At 51.6% G+C, this 16422-nt stretch overlaps 1 protein-coding gene across 7 annotated transcripts in view; it reads right to left on the bottom strand.

The window, feature by feature from the left end:
- DTX2 (deltex E3 ubiquitin ligase 2) overlaps window positions 1-16422 on the bottom strand; it is a 62183-nt gene that overhangs the window by 17803 nt on the left and 27958 nt on the right. For 6 of the 7 annotated variants that reach the window (XM_075904958.1, XM_006117230.5, XM_089772212.1 and 3 more), the window contains 2 exons: window positions 12365-12423; window positions 4128-4259 (listed from right to left, as the gene is read on the bottom strand). In XM_075904958.1, coding sequence (XP_075761073.1) covers window positions 4128-4259; window positions 12365-12423 — 191 coding nt within the window. The remainder of the gene's footprint in view (window positions 1-4127; window positions 4260-12364; window positions 12424-16422) is intronic. The other variant, XM_075904959.1, reaches the window with a different exon arrangement.

Genomic DNA, 16422 nt, shown 5'->3' on the forward strand with positions numbered 1-16422 from the left:
GTCACCACAAAAGAAGGAAGGAGAAGGGCTACTGGATTGGAAACGCAGATCCCTCCATTCAAACCATGGCTGGCTCCCTCCTCCCCTGTCCCTCCGCCCAGCTTCCTGGCTCCTACCGCCCCTTGAAACTTCTAGGCCTCCCTTTCCAAGCCTTGCAGTCCACTGTCATGGCCTCATAATCCCCTCCTATTCTGCAGGGTGAAGTCCAGAGCTCCAGCCAGGTGCAGTGAGCAAGTGCGAGAGACTCCCACTGCGCTAGGCCCTGGGCAAACCTCCAGCCCCTGTCCCCAGCGCTCACAAACAGCCGCTGCCCGCACCGCAGGGCAGGAGGGGCTGGCTAAGGTCAGGTGCTCAGCGGGGGTCAATGAGCCCAGCTCTATTGAAGCCAATGAGGCTCTGACCATTTACACCAGTTGGGGCTTCAGCCCTAGTCTCCTGTTACGCCTGTTCATTGTGCTGTGCCTGTTTCAGCCCTGTCGGGTGCCCACCTCTCTCTGTCCCTGGGAAAGCTCCAGCAGCCTCGCTCCCCTGTGTCCATCCCTCTTCTGCCTGCAGCCTGCTGTCACATGCCCCTCCTGGGCCTGTAATGTGGCTCTAGCTGATGCAGAGTAATTCAGCCATGAACAAGGGCATCTGGCACCCACGGAGCCCATCGGAAACTTTCAGGTCCAGGTGCTCAAAGCAAGTCAGGCACCCAACTCCCACGGACTCAACAGGTGCCGAAATGCCTCTGAGGATCTGGTATCTCTGAGGCTCTCTCCCCCGCCACTAGAACAGAAGCTCCTTGGCATAGGGACCCCTCTCCCCTCCGTGTGTGGGTCAGAAGCACCACGCACCCATTTCAGTGGGAAATAATTAATGCCAGGCACTCATTACCAGCTCAGCTGGCTCTGCCTAGCGAGCTCTTCACCCACCTTGGCCTTCGTCATGGGTCTTCATTTCCACCTAGGTCTCTTCTCCTCACCGGCTCGCCCGTTCCTCTTGCCCGGCTCTCCTTGCTAACCCGCCTTTCATTCCACTCTCCTCTTTAGCAGCCTCCTCTCTCCACCCTTCTTCTGCTCCCCACCTCTGCTCCCTGCCGGCCCCTAGAATGGCTTTCCTCCTATGTTGCTGGAGGAGAGCGATTCTGCCTCGTCGTTCCTCCCCTAGTGTCACTTCTCCCCCTGCCACCTTGCAACCTGCTTCCTCCTTTCCTCCGCTAACTCAACTCTCCACTGGCCTCCCCACCCCCACCACAATATTTATTTCCCCATCCTGATTCTCTCCCTCTTCCTGCTCTCTCCTCAAGCCACCACCTGCACCGTCCCTGCCCTCGCAGATTGGGACTAGATTAACCCGGCACCTTCATACCTAGAGACCCACCAGCTGGTCACACCCCACCCTGCTGCCGCACATGGGCACAGACCCTTCTCCCTCTGCCCCTTCAGTGACCCCACCGGCTTTCTAAGAACGAAGAGTCACCAGTGCACGTGACTGTCATGGATGGTCTGGGGCCTGCCTCAGTGCAAGGGCTAGACTAGACGGCCTCTCCACATTTCCGATTCTCCGCACCTTAAATCTGCTCTTTTGCCTCTCCCAGCCCCCCGCATTCTTCTGCCAATTGTCGAAAGTGCAGAAATAGGGAGGAGGCACCCTGGTGGGAGGTATGGCCGTGCAGAGGTGGTCCCTCCCCGCTACAGGCTGGGCAGCTGGGGCCATAGCTTTGGGTTCTCAGCCCACTCTTTTTGGTAGTGAAATTCTGCGCCAAGCGCCCTCTTCCAGCAGCAACCTGCACCCAGGATGAGCTGGGGGACTGGTTTGGGATAGAAACTACTCCAGCGGCTCTGTGGCTGGGCTGGCAAACACAGCCTGCACAACAGTGTCAGGATGGAATGGCCGAGATTTCCACCACAGCGCTGCCGAGCACGGGGCAGGGCCGGCACACAGAAACACACATCCCTGGCCTGCAACTTGTGAAACAACGGCCTCCACAAAGCAGAGGTCGCATGGCTTGGGCCCCGGGGAAGAGCAGGAAGTGGATGAGATGACTCAGCCTTGCAACAGGGTCCCGGCAGCTGCTGTTGCTGTCATGCTGGGGACAGAGAGCGGAAACCAAGCTGCAGCAGGCCCAGTTTCTCCGGGGCAACCCAATGCAGAGCTGTAGGAAGTGGGTTTAAAGCCATACCTGGCCAGGGCCCGACATGTCTGGAGGACACTGCTTTCCCTGTGCTCAGGGAGGACTAGCAGGGTCACCCAAGGCAAAGACCCACAGGAGAGAAGCTGAAGGATTTCCCACAACTCGCTGGTCAGCAAAGGACTCCAGCGCACTAGGCCCCTGGTCCAGAATGCACCTTGGGGCTGTGGTGATACTAATAACTGACCAGCAGAGTGCCCGGCAGGCCCTAGCAGTCAGGCAGAGAGAGGACCCCGGTGGGAAAGGCCTGGGTTATACTCAAGGCTACGGTTGAATCACAGGTATTACTGGACAGGTCTCAGGTGGTAAACAAAAATTCAAGGCCTGTGAATCCATACATTGGACTCTGTGCCCATGTCTAAATCCTGGAGTAGAGAGAGGGAGGGTCGGGAGGCTGCAGGTTCCTACCTGGCTCCGCACCTCCCTGGAAGCGGCAAACTGTCCCTCAGCTCTTAGGCCGAGGTGCAGCCAGATGGCTCCACATGTTGCCTCTTCCCCAAACACAGGCTCCACGGCTGTGCGGAGCCACCTGGGCCACACCTCCCGCCAGGGGCTAAGGAGGGGACATGTCGCCGCTTCTGGGGAACCCCTCTGATAAGCAGGACCCAGCCTGTGCTCCCACCCACCCACCCAAACTCCTGCTACTAGGGTTACCAGATTGGCGGGGGGGGGGGGGGGCGGGAGGGTGCAGCGGAGGGGAGAACGAATACCAGCTGGGAGAAGAGCGGGGCTGGCCGGGGGGAAGAGGAAGGGAACCGGCCGGCGGAAAGCAGGGCTGGCTGGGAGGGGGTTGGGGGGAGTGGGTCTGGCCGGGAGGGAACCAGCTGGTGTGGAGTGGGTCTGGCCCGGGGGGGGGGCGGGGGGCTGGCCTGGGCGCACACAGATCCTAGGGTGCTGCCTGTCCTGCGCATGGTCCCAGCGGGGCACACGGGTGAGTCCAGCCCTGGGGATTCCATCCCACCCCGCTCCTCTCTACTGTGTAGTTGCGTACTGCCTGGCTGGTAGACATGCTCATGCAGCGTGACTGTGTCTACCAGCCAGGCAGTGCGCAACTACAAACTGATACTCATGATAATAATAAAACTTACTTAATTAGAAAATACCAGACATTTATATGTCCGGTATTTTCTCAATTTGTTTCCCAAACAGAAAGCTCAAATACCGGACTGTCTGGTTCAAAACTGAACACCTGGCAAACCTACCCACTGCTGCTGGGGGGGGAGGGCGCAGTGGCCTGAGACTGCCAGAGCAGCACCAGTTGGCTGGCCCAGGGGCTACGTCTAGATTGCAGCAAGCCTTTTTCGAAAGATACTTTCGAAAAAGCCTCTTTTGAAAAAGAGCGTCTAGACTACAACCAGTACTTTCGAAAAAGCAAGCCGCTTTTCCGAAAGAGAGCACTCAGGCAGTCTGGATGCGTTCTTTCTAAAAAGCACAGTTTGCATTACATAGCACCTTTTTTCGAAAGAGCGCTTTTGAAAAAAGGCGTTATTCCTGGTAAAACGAGGTTTTCCACCGTCGAAAAAACTGCCCTGTTCTTTTGATTTACTTTTGAAAGAATGAGGCAGCAGTCTAGAAGCAGGGGAAGTTTTTTTCGAAAAAAGGTTACTTTTTTCGAAAAATCTTTGTAGTCTAGACACACCCAGGAGGTGCCCAAGTGACTCCCGGGCCAGCTGCACTGGCTGCTGCAGAAGTCACAGAATCCATGACTTCCCTGCCAAACTTTCATTCAACATGTTCGTTACTGGTTGCAGGGGGCTGGGTCAGAGGCAGGGTCCACTTTACAATCTTATTTTTGGACGTCTCAAAGAGCATTTCGAGTGAGGGAGAGGAGCTCTTTATGGGGCAAGTTCATCATGTGAAATGCAGAAAGGCAGGCCGAGGAGGAGAGGAAGTGTGTAACAAGTGCAGAGAGAGAGAAGGAGATCGAAGCAAATAGAGTTCGAGCAGCAACTACCTTTCTTGGACACTTTCCTCCCTTCCTTAACTGAGCTGTGTTTTTTAGTGGCTCTACGGGTGCTGGCAGGTTGTGACGCACAGGTCAGACGCACGGGGAGTCCGGTGGCGGACATCAGAATAGCCGTCATGCCTACGGGGGACACCAGGTCGACATGCAGGAAGGAAACAATGCGGAAATACGTTTATTTTTTAAAACAGAACAAATTTTTCAAAGAAAAATTAAAAACCCCTTGATTCAAAGAACATAAGCTATTGGCAAAGCAAATCAATGAGCAAGGGGATTCAGCTGGATTCAGTGCAAGGACAGGAGCTGGAGAATCCAGAGGAGGAACAGCTTAGATGGTAAATTAAAGTGGAGGAATATGTTTGTGTATCTGATACATGCTACTTGAAGCCATTGCTTTAGTGGAAGCTTTGTCTTCACACCTCTCGGAGTGAGTGCACTAGAATAGACTTAGGACTCTGCTCTTTTGATGGGAAGTGTCTCTAAAGTCTCAGCTCTGCAAGGGGGCGTGTACTCTTGACTCCTCCATCAAGAGGTTCAGCCAGAATGGCTGGGCCCCTGGGCAAGGTTGGGGGGTGGGCCGGCTCCATGCTCTCAGAAGAGGCAGGGCCTTGAGTGGAAGGGGCAGTGCTGGGGGGGAGCCACCCCTGCTTCCCCCAGCCTGCCCTCAGCACTGCCAGGAGCACATGGCACAAGGCTCCAGCGGCGATTTAAAGGGCCCAGGGCTCTGGCTGCTGCCACAGTAACAATTGCTGGGCCCCGGGTCAGCTACCTCCTTTGCCCCCTCCCACCTTGACCACAACATCTGTTCCTTACACTGTAAGCTCCTTGGGGCTGAGACTTGGGGGGGCCCTGCTTTCAGTTACACTGGTGTAAACCTGGAGTGGCTCTACTGGTTTCAGTGGAGTTACAGTGGACTCACCAGTGCAACAGCCGAATTGGGCTCACTCTCATGTTCTAGGCCTCACACAGCCTAGGACCTCCTGTCTGCACTTTGACCTCCGATTCATTAAAACCCTGAAGCACATGCTCAGCTTCAAGCGTTCCAGCAGCCCCCCTGACTGCAGCTGGATCTCCTAGGTGTTTTCTAATTCAAGCTGCAAGGAAGCACTGTCCTATGGCCGACTTGTTAAAAGCAGCATCTTAACATTAATTATTCCTCTTAAAAGAGCATTCAGTAAGAGGTCCTACAGACTTTGCATAGTCAAATACCCCATGCAAGGACAAAGGAAATGCTATCCAATGAGAATTCTTCACGCACAGCACTGACAGCTTCCTGTGCACACCCGCCCACAAACACTACAATAGCTCCTAGATCTCCCTTTCTATTTTTTTGTATGGCTAAGGACAGCCCCTGATTCTAAGGCCTCTCAACCTATGCATCTTACCAAAAGCCATGGGAATGCTCCAGACCGTGTGGAAGACAAGAAAGATTATTAACCTCATTTTACAGATGTGGAAGAGGAGCAAATTAAGAGACTTGCCCAAGGTCACCTGCTACACGTATACAGCAGAGCTGGGATTTATACTCTGATCTTCCAAGTCTCAGTCCATACTTTCGCAACCAGAGATGACAAGAAATGCAAGGCAATGAAGAATCGGGCCAGATATTTGTATCCTTTCCACAGCATTGCAAAAGGGACACAAATTACTGCTCTGACAAACAAGGATGATGGGCATTTTAGAACTGCATGCCAGACTAACACAAAGACGATGTAAGAAACAAGGCAACCCTTTTTAAATGGAAGATTGATGGGAGAAGATAAGAGAAAAGGAAAGAGGAAGAAAAGATAGAAGAGATAGGACGGAGAGGATTGGAGAAGAAGTTTTATCAGAGAGATCTAGACACAGAATACATGCACAAACTACAGCCAGACTCCAACAGACACGAAACATCTTTTAACTAAACCTCTGACAGCTGTTAATCTTTGTGTTTCCTTTCACCTCGGTCCTGTTATCAAGAGACATGTGAAAATGGCTCACTAGCAAACGGCACCTGATCTACAAACAGCTTCCACACAAGCATAGCTAGTAACACAGAATACACGCGCCTCTCAAACAGCAGCAACGGGACAGGAAATGCAGAGCGAGGCCCCAGCAGCCATGGGGTGTTTGTAAAGAGAGACTCGTCCTCAGCTGTCAGAAAGCAACGTAGCCCCACCAAAGTCAGAGCTCTGTCAGTGATCGCAAAGCTGAGAATCAGGCCCGTTAGCGTCCCACAGAAAGAAGTCAGTTGTCAGAATCCAATTTCATTTTAGTCCTGGACAAAATATCCGGCTCCTGAAAAACTGCTGGGCACCCTCAATGTGTAGGGTGAGCGGAGGGTGCGCATTCTTTTCCAGGAAGCACTGAGCAGGATGCGACTGTAAATCCTCGTACAGTATCCTAACCATTGCCACTGCAATGGCACACAACCTTCTGTTTGTTACAGGAGAGTAGGGGGGTTATTTTATTCCAGCCTTCTTAACCTCAGCCACTGCAGCCGTGCTCTTACCAACTGGCTGCTCATCCGCTCCCCTTGTCTCTTTTACCTGGCTGAAGGGCGAATAATGCTCCCTCTGCGCTGGTGGGGAGAGGCAGCTGATGAGTCTGGAGTCAGAATGCCACTCAAGAGTGACAATTTGCTTTACTGCATTTATTAGCCATTTGGTGTACAAACAAGTCCAGACTGTCAAAACGGCACGACTGTGGGGGGATTCACAAACCCAGGCTGTGAACTATCAGCCCTAGGAATAACTCACTTGCAGAAGGAGGCAAGATATTTTGCTCTCCGTACTACCAAAGCATTCAGTTGTTACATTTCCAAACAAACACGGTCGCGCTGGGTCCCAGGCTGCCTCTGGCTCTTGGGAGGAGCTCCCTGCACACATCTGCAAAGTCACCGCAATGCCATCCTTCAAATCCCTCCTTCGCCACGATGCCTACAAAGCACTCAACACCAGCTAACGCGCTTGTGTCCTGAGTCCACCACCTGTCACCCAGCAGCATTTCATTGTTTCCCTGTATGTCCCTATTGGTCTTTAGCCATCTGCCTCACATTATTTAGACTGGAAGCTCTTTGGGGCAGAGACTATCCTGCTCTGTGTTTGTACAGCACCTCGCAAAACATCTCAAAGCACTTGACAAAGGAAGGCAGTGTCATTATCCCCATTTGGCAGATGGGGAGAATGAGGCACAGGCTGCAGAAGGGACTTATCTATGGTTACCCTGTAAGCCCATGGCAGAGCCAGGAAAAGAACCCAGGGCTTTTGAGCCCTGGTCCACTGTTCTAGCCAGCTGGCAAAATGGTTTCTGATAATACATTAGCCTATACATTTCTGATCAGGCAGGGATGTAAACAATTCCTGAGCTTGGCAAAGGAGAAATGGTAGCGCTCCCTTCAACGGTCACCTCTATTAAACAATTGGATTACGGTAAATAATCAGCTAACGTTTGTAAGGAACTTTGCCCGTGGTCAAAGTGCTGCACAGGAGCACTTTCAAAAGTGCACAATGGATAAGGAACTGAAAAGTTAATGAAGGCGCTAAGAGGCTAGCACTGAAATATTAGGCGTACGCTACGAGAAAGCACAGGCACGGCAGAATTGGGAATCTGAAAAATTGAGCTAAGAGATTTTTATGGCCACAAGGGGTCGTTACGCAAGTCTAAATTGGCCTCCTGTGGAGCACAGAATCTCCGTTTCATCCGCTAATCTTTAGCAGAGCAATGCTGATCCCAGGGTGTGATGGAGGCAATAGATGAACAATACACACTGGTGGCAAGGAGTCATCACAAATGAAATAGCATTTTATACCTACACAGCATGTCAGGTGGTGAATCACCACCACTACTCAGCATAAAGCACGCTGATCCCGTGATACCATGAGAGATTCTCCTCTGAGTATCCCGTGTGAAGGCAGGAAGATGGACTAGAACTACTAGGCTGTTTCCTTCCCCTTGACTGTCTGTCTTCTGTTGGGGAGACACATGGCAGAGCAATCAAACGCAGCCCAAAGACACTGACAAAGCACATCCTTCCTGCAAGCAGGGACTCGCTGAGGAAGAGGCCAGTCACTTGGTGCACCACTGCTTGAGCTTGCTCACATCTGAATAATTTGCATAACCCAGCAGTTGTTTTCCTCCTTATGCTTCTAACCAAACACAGGAAATCTCAGCACTTAATCAACTTTGTGATGTGCTGGCTTTGTTACTGCAACTTTGGCTTATTGTACTTGATTCCACTTCAGCGCCCGGAAATTGCTGGCCTGCCCCCGCTGCAATCAGAGATGTGGCTGCAGACATACCCAGGTGCTTTAACTTACCTCGCACCGCTAAAAATAGCAGGCAAGCTGCGGCCACACAGGCTGTATTAGCTCACCCAGCACAGCGGGACCCCGATCAATACCCCACATAGGGAACTGCGCCCCTCGCTCTCGTCCAAGCCCACTCTACGGCAGAGTCCGGGCTCTTTCTAGCTGTCTGGGTAGATTAAAGCTAATCGAGACCTACCCAAGCAGCCCTCCGATTGCAACGCAGACCTACCCAGTGACACCCTTTATACTGTCTCATCACTGGGACTCTTGGCACCAATCTGACAAGAGGAGGGAACCAATTACTTTTGTATCCATGAATGACAAGTATTTATAGGTGTGTCCTCAGCACCTTAGAACCAGGGGGCATATGACAAGGCTCAAAACGGATCATCCTGTAACTGTTTGTGGGGATGAAACATAGGAAATTGCACAGGAGTCATGGGATTTAAGCTACATTTTCCTTAGGGTTGGCTAGTGAGTGGCAATAGCTCTTTAAGGAGCACAGAACTGCCCAGAAAGGATTTCTTTGCCCGTTTTCCACTGTGGGAGAGCCACAAATGAAGACTGAGGGTTTTTTTATAGGGTTTGTACGGTCAGAGCTACTCAACTAGCCATGCACGACTGGGGCTTGTCTACACACAGTGCTGGAAAGCTTAGTGAAGACGCTATCTATGCCAATGGGAGTACTTCTCCCATTAACGCAGGTATTTCATCTCTCTGAAAAGCAGCAGCTATGTCAACCGGAGAAGCCCGCCCGTCACCACAGCTCTGTCTACTCCAGGAGTTCCGTGGCTGTGGATTTGCTGCACCTCTGAGCAACGTCGCTGTAGCAGCATCAAGTCTTTGGTGTAAACCCAGCCCCGGTGTCAGAACCAAGCTCTCTGCTGACATAGCTCCGCCGGAGCTGCTCTGGCAGACAATTTGGCTGCGCTTATTGGTCCTGTTGTCTGAGTTTAGAAGTTGACCTGCAGTACAGTGCAGATCTCAGCATGCTGTGTGTGCACACAAGTGTGTTGTAAGCCAGGATAGCCTTACTAGGGTAAAGTCACAGTGATCAAGGTTCTAATGCCTCCCAGTCAAAGCCATTCTTACTATTCTGTGCTGTGCAAGGAAGGACGATGAGGGAGCCCAGACCTAAACTGGGTCTGGCAAGTACAGCATGTGCTGCATGTGCAAGCAAGTTACGGCCTGTCATTTTGTCCGGCCACCAGTTTTTGTTCAAATGTACTTTAGAGTCAAGACTTAATGGGGTCCAGAACTAGGCTTAGTTTTGCGCCTGCTCTTTTCCAGTCCTGAAGGGCATGAAGCCAGAGAGGAAAAGGTATCAAAAGCAGCACCAGCTGTGAGCCTCTTTCTGCTGGTACAGACCAGCTCTGCGCTGCCTCTGAGGCTCAAAGAGCCCTGTGGATCCCCAGTGACCTGCACAGCCCTTTCGGCTGACTCGCAGGACAGAATGGTTTGAGAACTGTGCAGTGGCACGCCAAATCTGGCCAAGGAGGGGACCTTTGCCTTAAGTCATATGAAGCATGAAAAGTTGGGGAATCAAAATCTACAGAGGCTTTTCAGATAAAATGGATCAAGTTTCTAAAGAGAAGTTCCGAAGACACAATAGTCAAATCAGAGGGAAGGAGAGGTCACCCATTCAAGGCTGCGTCAATTAAACAAAGTTTTCTTGTCCCAAAGCTCCCGTCTCTGCTGTTCTTCATGGATGTTCCTAGGCATTTCCTCTCCTTACACAGACTAGTTAAATTCCCCACACCCTTCCTCTGTAACATCTTTTGACAGTCACATTCCAATACAGATTTTCTGCTGAAAAAGAAACCTTGTGTACTGTTGTAGCGTCCTCAGACCTTGCTCTACACTTAACAAAAGGCAACATGGTGCTTCCATTACAGATTACCCGCCCTCAGCTACAATTAAAGGCTGGTCCAGTAAAGATTCACATCTAAACAAGGAGAGTGTTTGCCTTTTAGAAGCTAGCTTTTTCCCATTGATCATGCTGTTGTCTGAGCATCTCTTGATTCCTATAGCGCAGCGTCTATCATGTCAGCTGCTATTCATGTGATTTCACATACCTTGGCCTTATTTTTAAACTAACGAGATTCAAAAAGCGTTTAACAACTCTCTCTCCTGCACCCCCTGCCTCCACCAAGAGGAGAGGAATTGATGGCCAAAGTGACTTTTTAAACAAAAGCTGGGGGTAAAAGCCTGACATTATTGACTGGTTACCTCCTGCGGGGGGGGGGGGGGGGGGGGGGGCGGTCTTCTGTTTTAGAGCATGACATCATCTGAACGATCTGATCAAGTCCAATTGCCTCTTCCAAACCGAAAATGGATGGCCCGCATACACAACTTACCAGCAGCCATTTCTTGATAAAGCTCCGATTCTGCAATTCCCTTCAGCATGGGCTGTTGGATCTGAACCTGTATGACTAACCCAGGTTTTTCCTTTAAACACTCTTCTTCACAATAGTGCCTACAGAATGGGTCCATTTGACACATACAGCAAGGAGCCAAATTCAGAGCACATATAAAAGGTGAAACGTTACTTACACCAGGTCTGAGTTTGGCCCAACCTCTCAGATCTAGAGCAGGTCTGAGAATTTTTAGCAGAGGGATGGGATTGGCTGAACATTAGAAGAGTTCCAAGAGATACTACAACTAACTGGACAGCACCAAAAGCGCACAAGGTGCTTTCTAGACGTACAACACAACTACAAACCTGGCCCCAGACACATGGGGGTGTGGAGTATTTGCCTCAGCGTGCAATAAGATGGGAGCAGAAGAGGTGCTGCTGTGTACTAAAAATGTCCTGCCATCTAAGGGGGAGTCATTGGACAGCAGCTTGCTGCAGTTGGGTGTGGCACTGTAGTGCACTATTAAGGGCAGGGACTACATATGCATGCAGAAGAGCGTCCCATTTCAGAAGAGGCTACCAAAATAGAATCCCATTTGCTCTGCACTAGTTCCGCACAGTCAACCTGTGGAACTCATTGCCACAGGACGTGGTGAAGGCTAGGAAGACATTAACAGGGTTCCAAAAATGAGGTAGATAGATTCATGTAGGTTAGGTCCATCAATGGCTATTAGCCAGGACGGGTAGGAATGTTGTCCCTAGCCTCTGTTTGTAAATGGGTGACAGGAGAGGGATCATGTGATGTGTTCCCTCCCTCTGGGGCATCTGGTATTGGCCACTGATGGCAGACGGGATGGGCCGTTGTTCTGACCCAATATGGCCGCTCCTATGTTAGTTGAATGAAGAGTGGCACATGTTCCACCCTCGGGGCGGTGGGCTAGCAGTGCTTGTATTGCTAACCGTGTGAGGGCTCATGAGTGAGACACTGCCCTGCGGGACGGTAGGGTGCAATTCTACTCTGAAAAGCAACCATGTAACAATGGACTCCTCTGTCCCTAACAGATCTGCCTCCAGGGTGGATTCAGAGTCAGAACTGCAGATTTCAACAACAAATGTAGGCTCCTCCTCCCACTCCTTCGCCTTAACTGCAGGGGTTAAGTTGGATTCTACTGCAGCTCAAGTTTCATCTACAGACTTGCTAACCGAGTGCCAGTTGCATGACTCCAACCACTAGGCTCCAGTGCCTGGCTGTACAGCAGAGCTCCTTCCCCCCCCCTCAGCCTTTGCTCCTAGGTAACAAGTCAACAAACAGTAAAGTTGTAGAAAACAAGGGAGGGACCTCCCTCCTATTACCAAAGCAATACAAAGCCAAGTAAGCACTTACAGCTGTGGGGTAGAGAGAAGCCAACCAGCCGCTGGTATGTGCACTTTCTGTACCTTTTCAAGCATACTAGTTTTATCCTCTATCCTGCCCAGGCCCTGTCTACAGGGCAGGACAGTCCAAATACTTACCAGAAGCGAAGTGAGGAAGGAAAGGAAAAAAAACCTAGGGAGAAAACAAGTAATTGGGGAGGAATCATTACCTGCCAAGGCTTGGTTCACTTTGCTGGGCTTGGACATCTCGACTGGCAGATTTGGGATACTGGGGAGAAAAAAAACCCACAAAATATTTAACATCACTACATGGATAGCAGACAAGATGGAGGCAATTCAGTGACACATGGCGCTTGGTATGCTGCCCAATGGCTGCTGAGAATACAGTGCGTGTGTTAGTTACATTTCCCCATTGTACCTAGCAAAGTCAATCCCAGCAGAATTGGGTCTCTGGTATGTACCAAGGTACAGCTGGAGATACCTCAAAGGCAGAAAGGGATCAGGCGACGTGCAGCACTTGTTAATGCTAGTGAAAATAAGGACACCTCGCTTTCGGCAGTAGATCTCAAAGCACTTTACAATGAAGGTGAATGCTGCTTCACAGCTGGGGCAAATGAAGCCTGGGGAGATGACATAGTAGCAGAGTCTGGTGTGAAATCCAGACCAAGTGCACTATCCACGACTCCGCACTGGAATGGGAAAGCGATGGGAGGTCCATGAGACCGAAAGGAGTTAGGTGTCCAACTGCCTTTGAGCCAATGGGATTCAGGTGTCTGACAAGCCCACTGGGAAATCCTTTAGGAATGGGGGGGAGGCATGAAGAGGGGAGGTTCCAGTGACATGCAAGAGCATGGAGTTTCAAAGTGAGTTCTGCAGACAAGGACTAGGAAGGAGAGCGAGGCAGCAGATGGAAAATGCACAAATGCAAGTGGTCACAGCCGCAGCAAGAGGATTTGGGCTATGCGGAGTGGGGAAAGGAGACCAAAGGAGAGCAAGCCAGGGTGTGAATCTACAGCGTGATCGCTGGCCACACAGTCATGTCCCACGTGGATTCCACTCTCGCACTGTAGATTCACACCCTGCCTTGCCACATGATAGCGTCCCATGTGGAAAAAGCCCATATCAATGGAAAGGGAACATCCAACTCTGATGTTTCAGGCACTGGGGCTGAGAGACCACGTCAGTCTGAGATGGAATAACAGCCAAGTAGGACGGTGGCCAGGCCCTGCATCACTGAGAAACGCAGCTAATCCCGATTCATGCAATATCAGACGGTAATACTCATGTCTGACAGTAATACCGGGCCTGTCACCTCCAAAGGACCCCGCAGGGCACCAAACCACAGACATGCAAGACTACTGAGATAAGGATGTTAAATGGTGATTGTCCAGCTCATCGTGTAGTCGATGCAATTTGTACCGATTACACGATGAGTCGATAAAGGGGCCCTCCGCAGAGCCGCAGCGGGAGTTGGGACTGAGCAGTCCCGACTCGTGCCAGTTCTGGACCTCTGAGGCTCTGCATCTCTCCCAGTGAGAGCCGCTGGGCTCCTACTACATTTAAAATGCAGAGGCGCCGCGTCCTGGACCAGCATAAGCTGGGACTGCGTGGTTAGGCCCATCAATGGCTATTCGCCAGAATGGGCAGGAATGCCGCGGTTTGTCTGGAAGCGGGAGACGGGGGAGGGATCATGTGAGGATTACCTGTCGTGTTCCCTCCCTCTGGGCATCCAGCACTGGCCACTGTCGGCAGACAGGACACCGGGCTAGATGGACATTTGGTCTGACCCAGTCTGGCCGCTCTTATATTCTTAAGGCTGCGGACAAGGCTGACAGGGCTGCTGTGAATGGGGAGGGAGGGGGTGTCCAGCTGCCAGAGCAGCCTCTGCCTGTGGCGAGCCTCGGCCTGCTGTGAGCAGAGGCTGCTTTGTAGGCAGCCTCCCCTAACCTTCCTTCCGCTGCCTCTAATAGAGGCAGGGGAAGGGGGACAGATGGCACTACGGAGACAGTGCTGGGAGGGAACTGGCTTTTAAGCCGGCTCCCCCCAGCACTGGTTCCTGTCCCCTCTCCCACTTGCTGCCTCTCATACAGACACAGCAAGTCAGGCGGTGGGAGGGGAAGCACATCGTCGAGAACTCCTTTCGACCACCTGAGAAGCATAAACTTAGGGGGTAGTCGAATAGCGGACAACTCGCTTACAGCCCTACCCTGACATGCAGCCATCTCTCGGGTGGAAGAAAGCAACAGGCATGCACACAGCATAATGGAAGAGGGCATATCTTGCACAAGATACTAGAGCGAAAGCAGGGGCAACACCACTTTGACCAGAGGGCCAGGCATGGGTCAGATTATTAAAGCAGCTTAAAGGCTCGGGGAGGGACAGATCCCCTCTCTCCTCTCCCCCGCACACACCAGGAGAAGGTTCTGTGCCAGAAGAAATCCAATCCATCACCAGGAAACATCAGATTCAAAATATTGCACAAAGCAGGTTTTCTATGAAATAACTTTCAGAAGCCACGGCCCTGCTCCCTCCCCCACCATTTCTGCTCCTGCCTTACCTACCTTGAGATGCCCTCTAGCTCACACTGGAGTTATGGGCTCAATACAGGAATCCTTTGCCCTGAGTTACACTGGTGGTTCGATGAAAGGATTTGAAGGGCTGCTTCTGGCCCTAGAAATCTCTGAATCATGGTGGTTTCCCAGCCGTCTAGTTCTCGTTTCCCCCCCACAAGCTAAGCTGTCCAGAATTTCTCAATCTTTTCAAGTGACACCAGTTTACCTCTCTAAAGACATGAGCCAAAGCCCACTAAAGTCCCTGGAAAGACCCCCAGTGACTGCAAAGAGCTATGGATTAGATACTAAAATCCAGTGGACATTTCTCTTTGGATTTGGCCTCCTCCCAGCAGTCTCTCCCGGATACATTTCCCCTCCTTTTTCCTTTCCTCGCTGTGCTAATCCCTCCACCACCCTCCTTGGTTTGCTCCCAGAAGAGCTACAGTGAGGAGGCTGCTCCAAATGCAAGTGATGAACTTTTTGGAGGCTCAATGAGCAACCACACACTGGAGAATCGCTCTACCAATGCCAATGAACCCTGAACCAAAACCACCTGCTTCCTCTCACCACGCAGGACACAGGACAGAGTGACGTCCCCTCTGGAAGTCGTCTCTCAAGTTCTAAGCTGCCTAAAATCCTCACCCTCTGGGTCCGTGATCCCAGCATGCGACTGCTGGAAATCCCCCCAACCTCACTACTCTGTACGGAGCTTTGTCCTGCGGGGCTGCACGCCTGTTGTCACTATGCACCCAGCAGTGGCGAGCAGGGCTCATCCCCATGCCGAGTAGAGATGCAAGCAATCGCGCCATTACTTTGTTTGTGGATGGCGGAAAGTATTGAAGGATGCACCCGAGCCGCAGGAAAGTGGACAGATGAGCGAGGCTCTTACAACATACGTCTTCAGCGACAGACAAGTTGGGCACAGCTCTCCTCTCCGACTGCAAAGACACCGAGATGCTCCAGAGAGGTCCCTACAGAAGAGCGTGCGCCACACAGGCGCCTCGCCTGTAATTCTTCTCGCCCGCAACATCAGCCGTGGTAGCGACGTCGGACGTTAGAGTGTCGCAAACGGCTCAGGTGTTTTACCATTTTCAACTCATAGCGCTGGTGGGGAAAGCGAGTCTCGTTTTCGCCAGCTAAGGAGAGATCAAGTAATGCAGATGCCAGGCATCCGCTAAGTACCTGTACTCCCCCATGGCCAACGTTCCCTCTCATTTTTCCCATCCGTGGGCGGAATAAATGTTATGTGCACCACGGAATATGCAGAAGTGCACCACCTATAGAAACACATGCTACTGGCTGTGAGAAGTTGTGGGCACTCTGCCAATCAGCTGGGCGGCACCTGAATCTCTCCTGGGTGGCCGCCCAAGCGCTCTGCTTACAGGGAACACTGCTCATGGCTGTAGTATCTGAACTGGCGAAACATCACCAGCCCCGGCAAGGCAGAAGCAAAATCCTTTAACTGGAACAAATACATTGAGGTTGCCTGTCACTGCCACCTTACATACCAGGGCTGGAGCATTGGGCAAAGCTGTGCTGAAAACATGCGCTGGACGCCCACAAGAACAAGCTGGGAGCGTAGGCAAACCACGCTGTGAGCCAAGAGGCGTGGCCGTTTACCATACTGCTGAACCACTGCAGAACAGAGACCCTCGTAAAACTGCGAACGGCCTTGGAGTTTCACAGCAGGGAAAACACATCTCCTATGCTAGAAT

The sequence above is a fragment of the Pelodiscus sinensis genome, chromosome 21, assembly GCF_052426305.1.
Source record: "Pelodiscus sinensis isolate ZL-2025 chromosome 21, ASM5242630v1, whole genome shotgun sequence".
Taxonomy (NCBI): Eukaryota; Metazoa; Chordata; order Testudines; family Trionychidae; genus Pelodiscus; species Pelodiscus sinensis.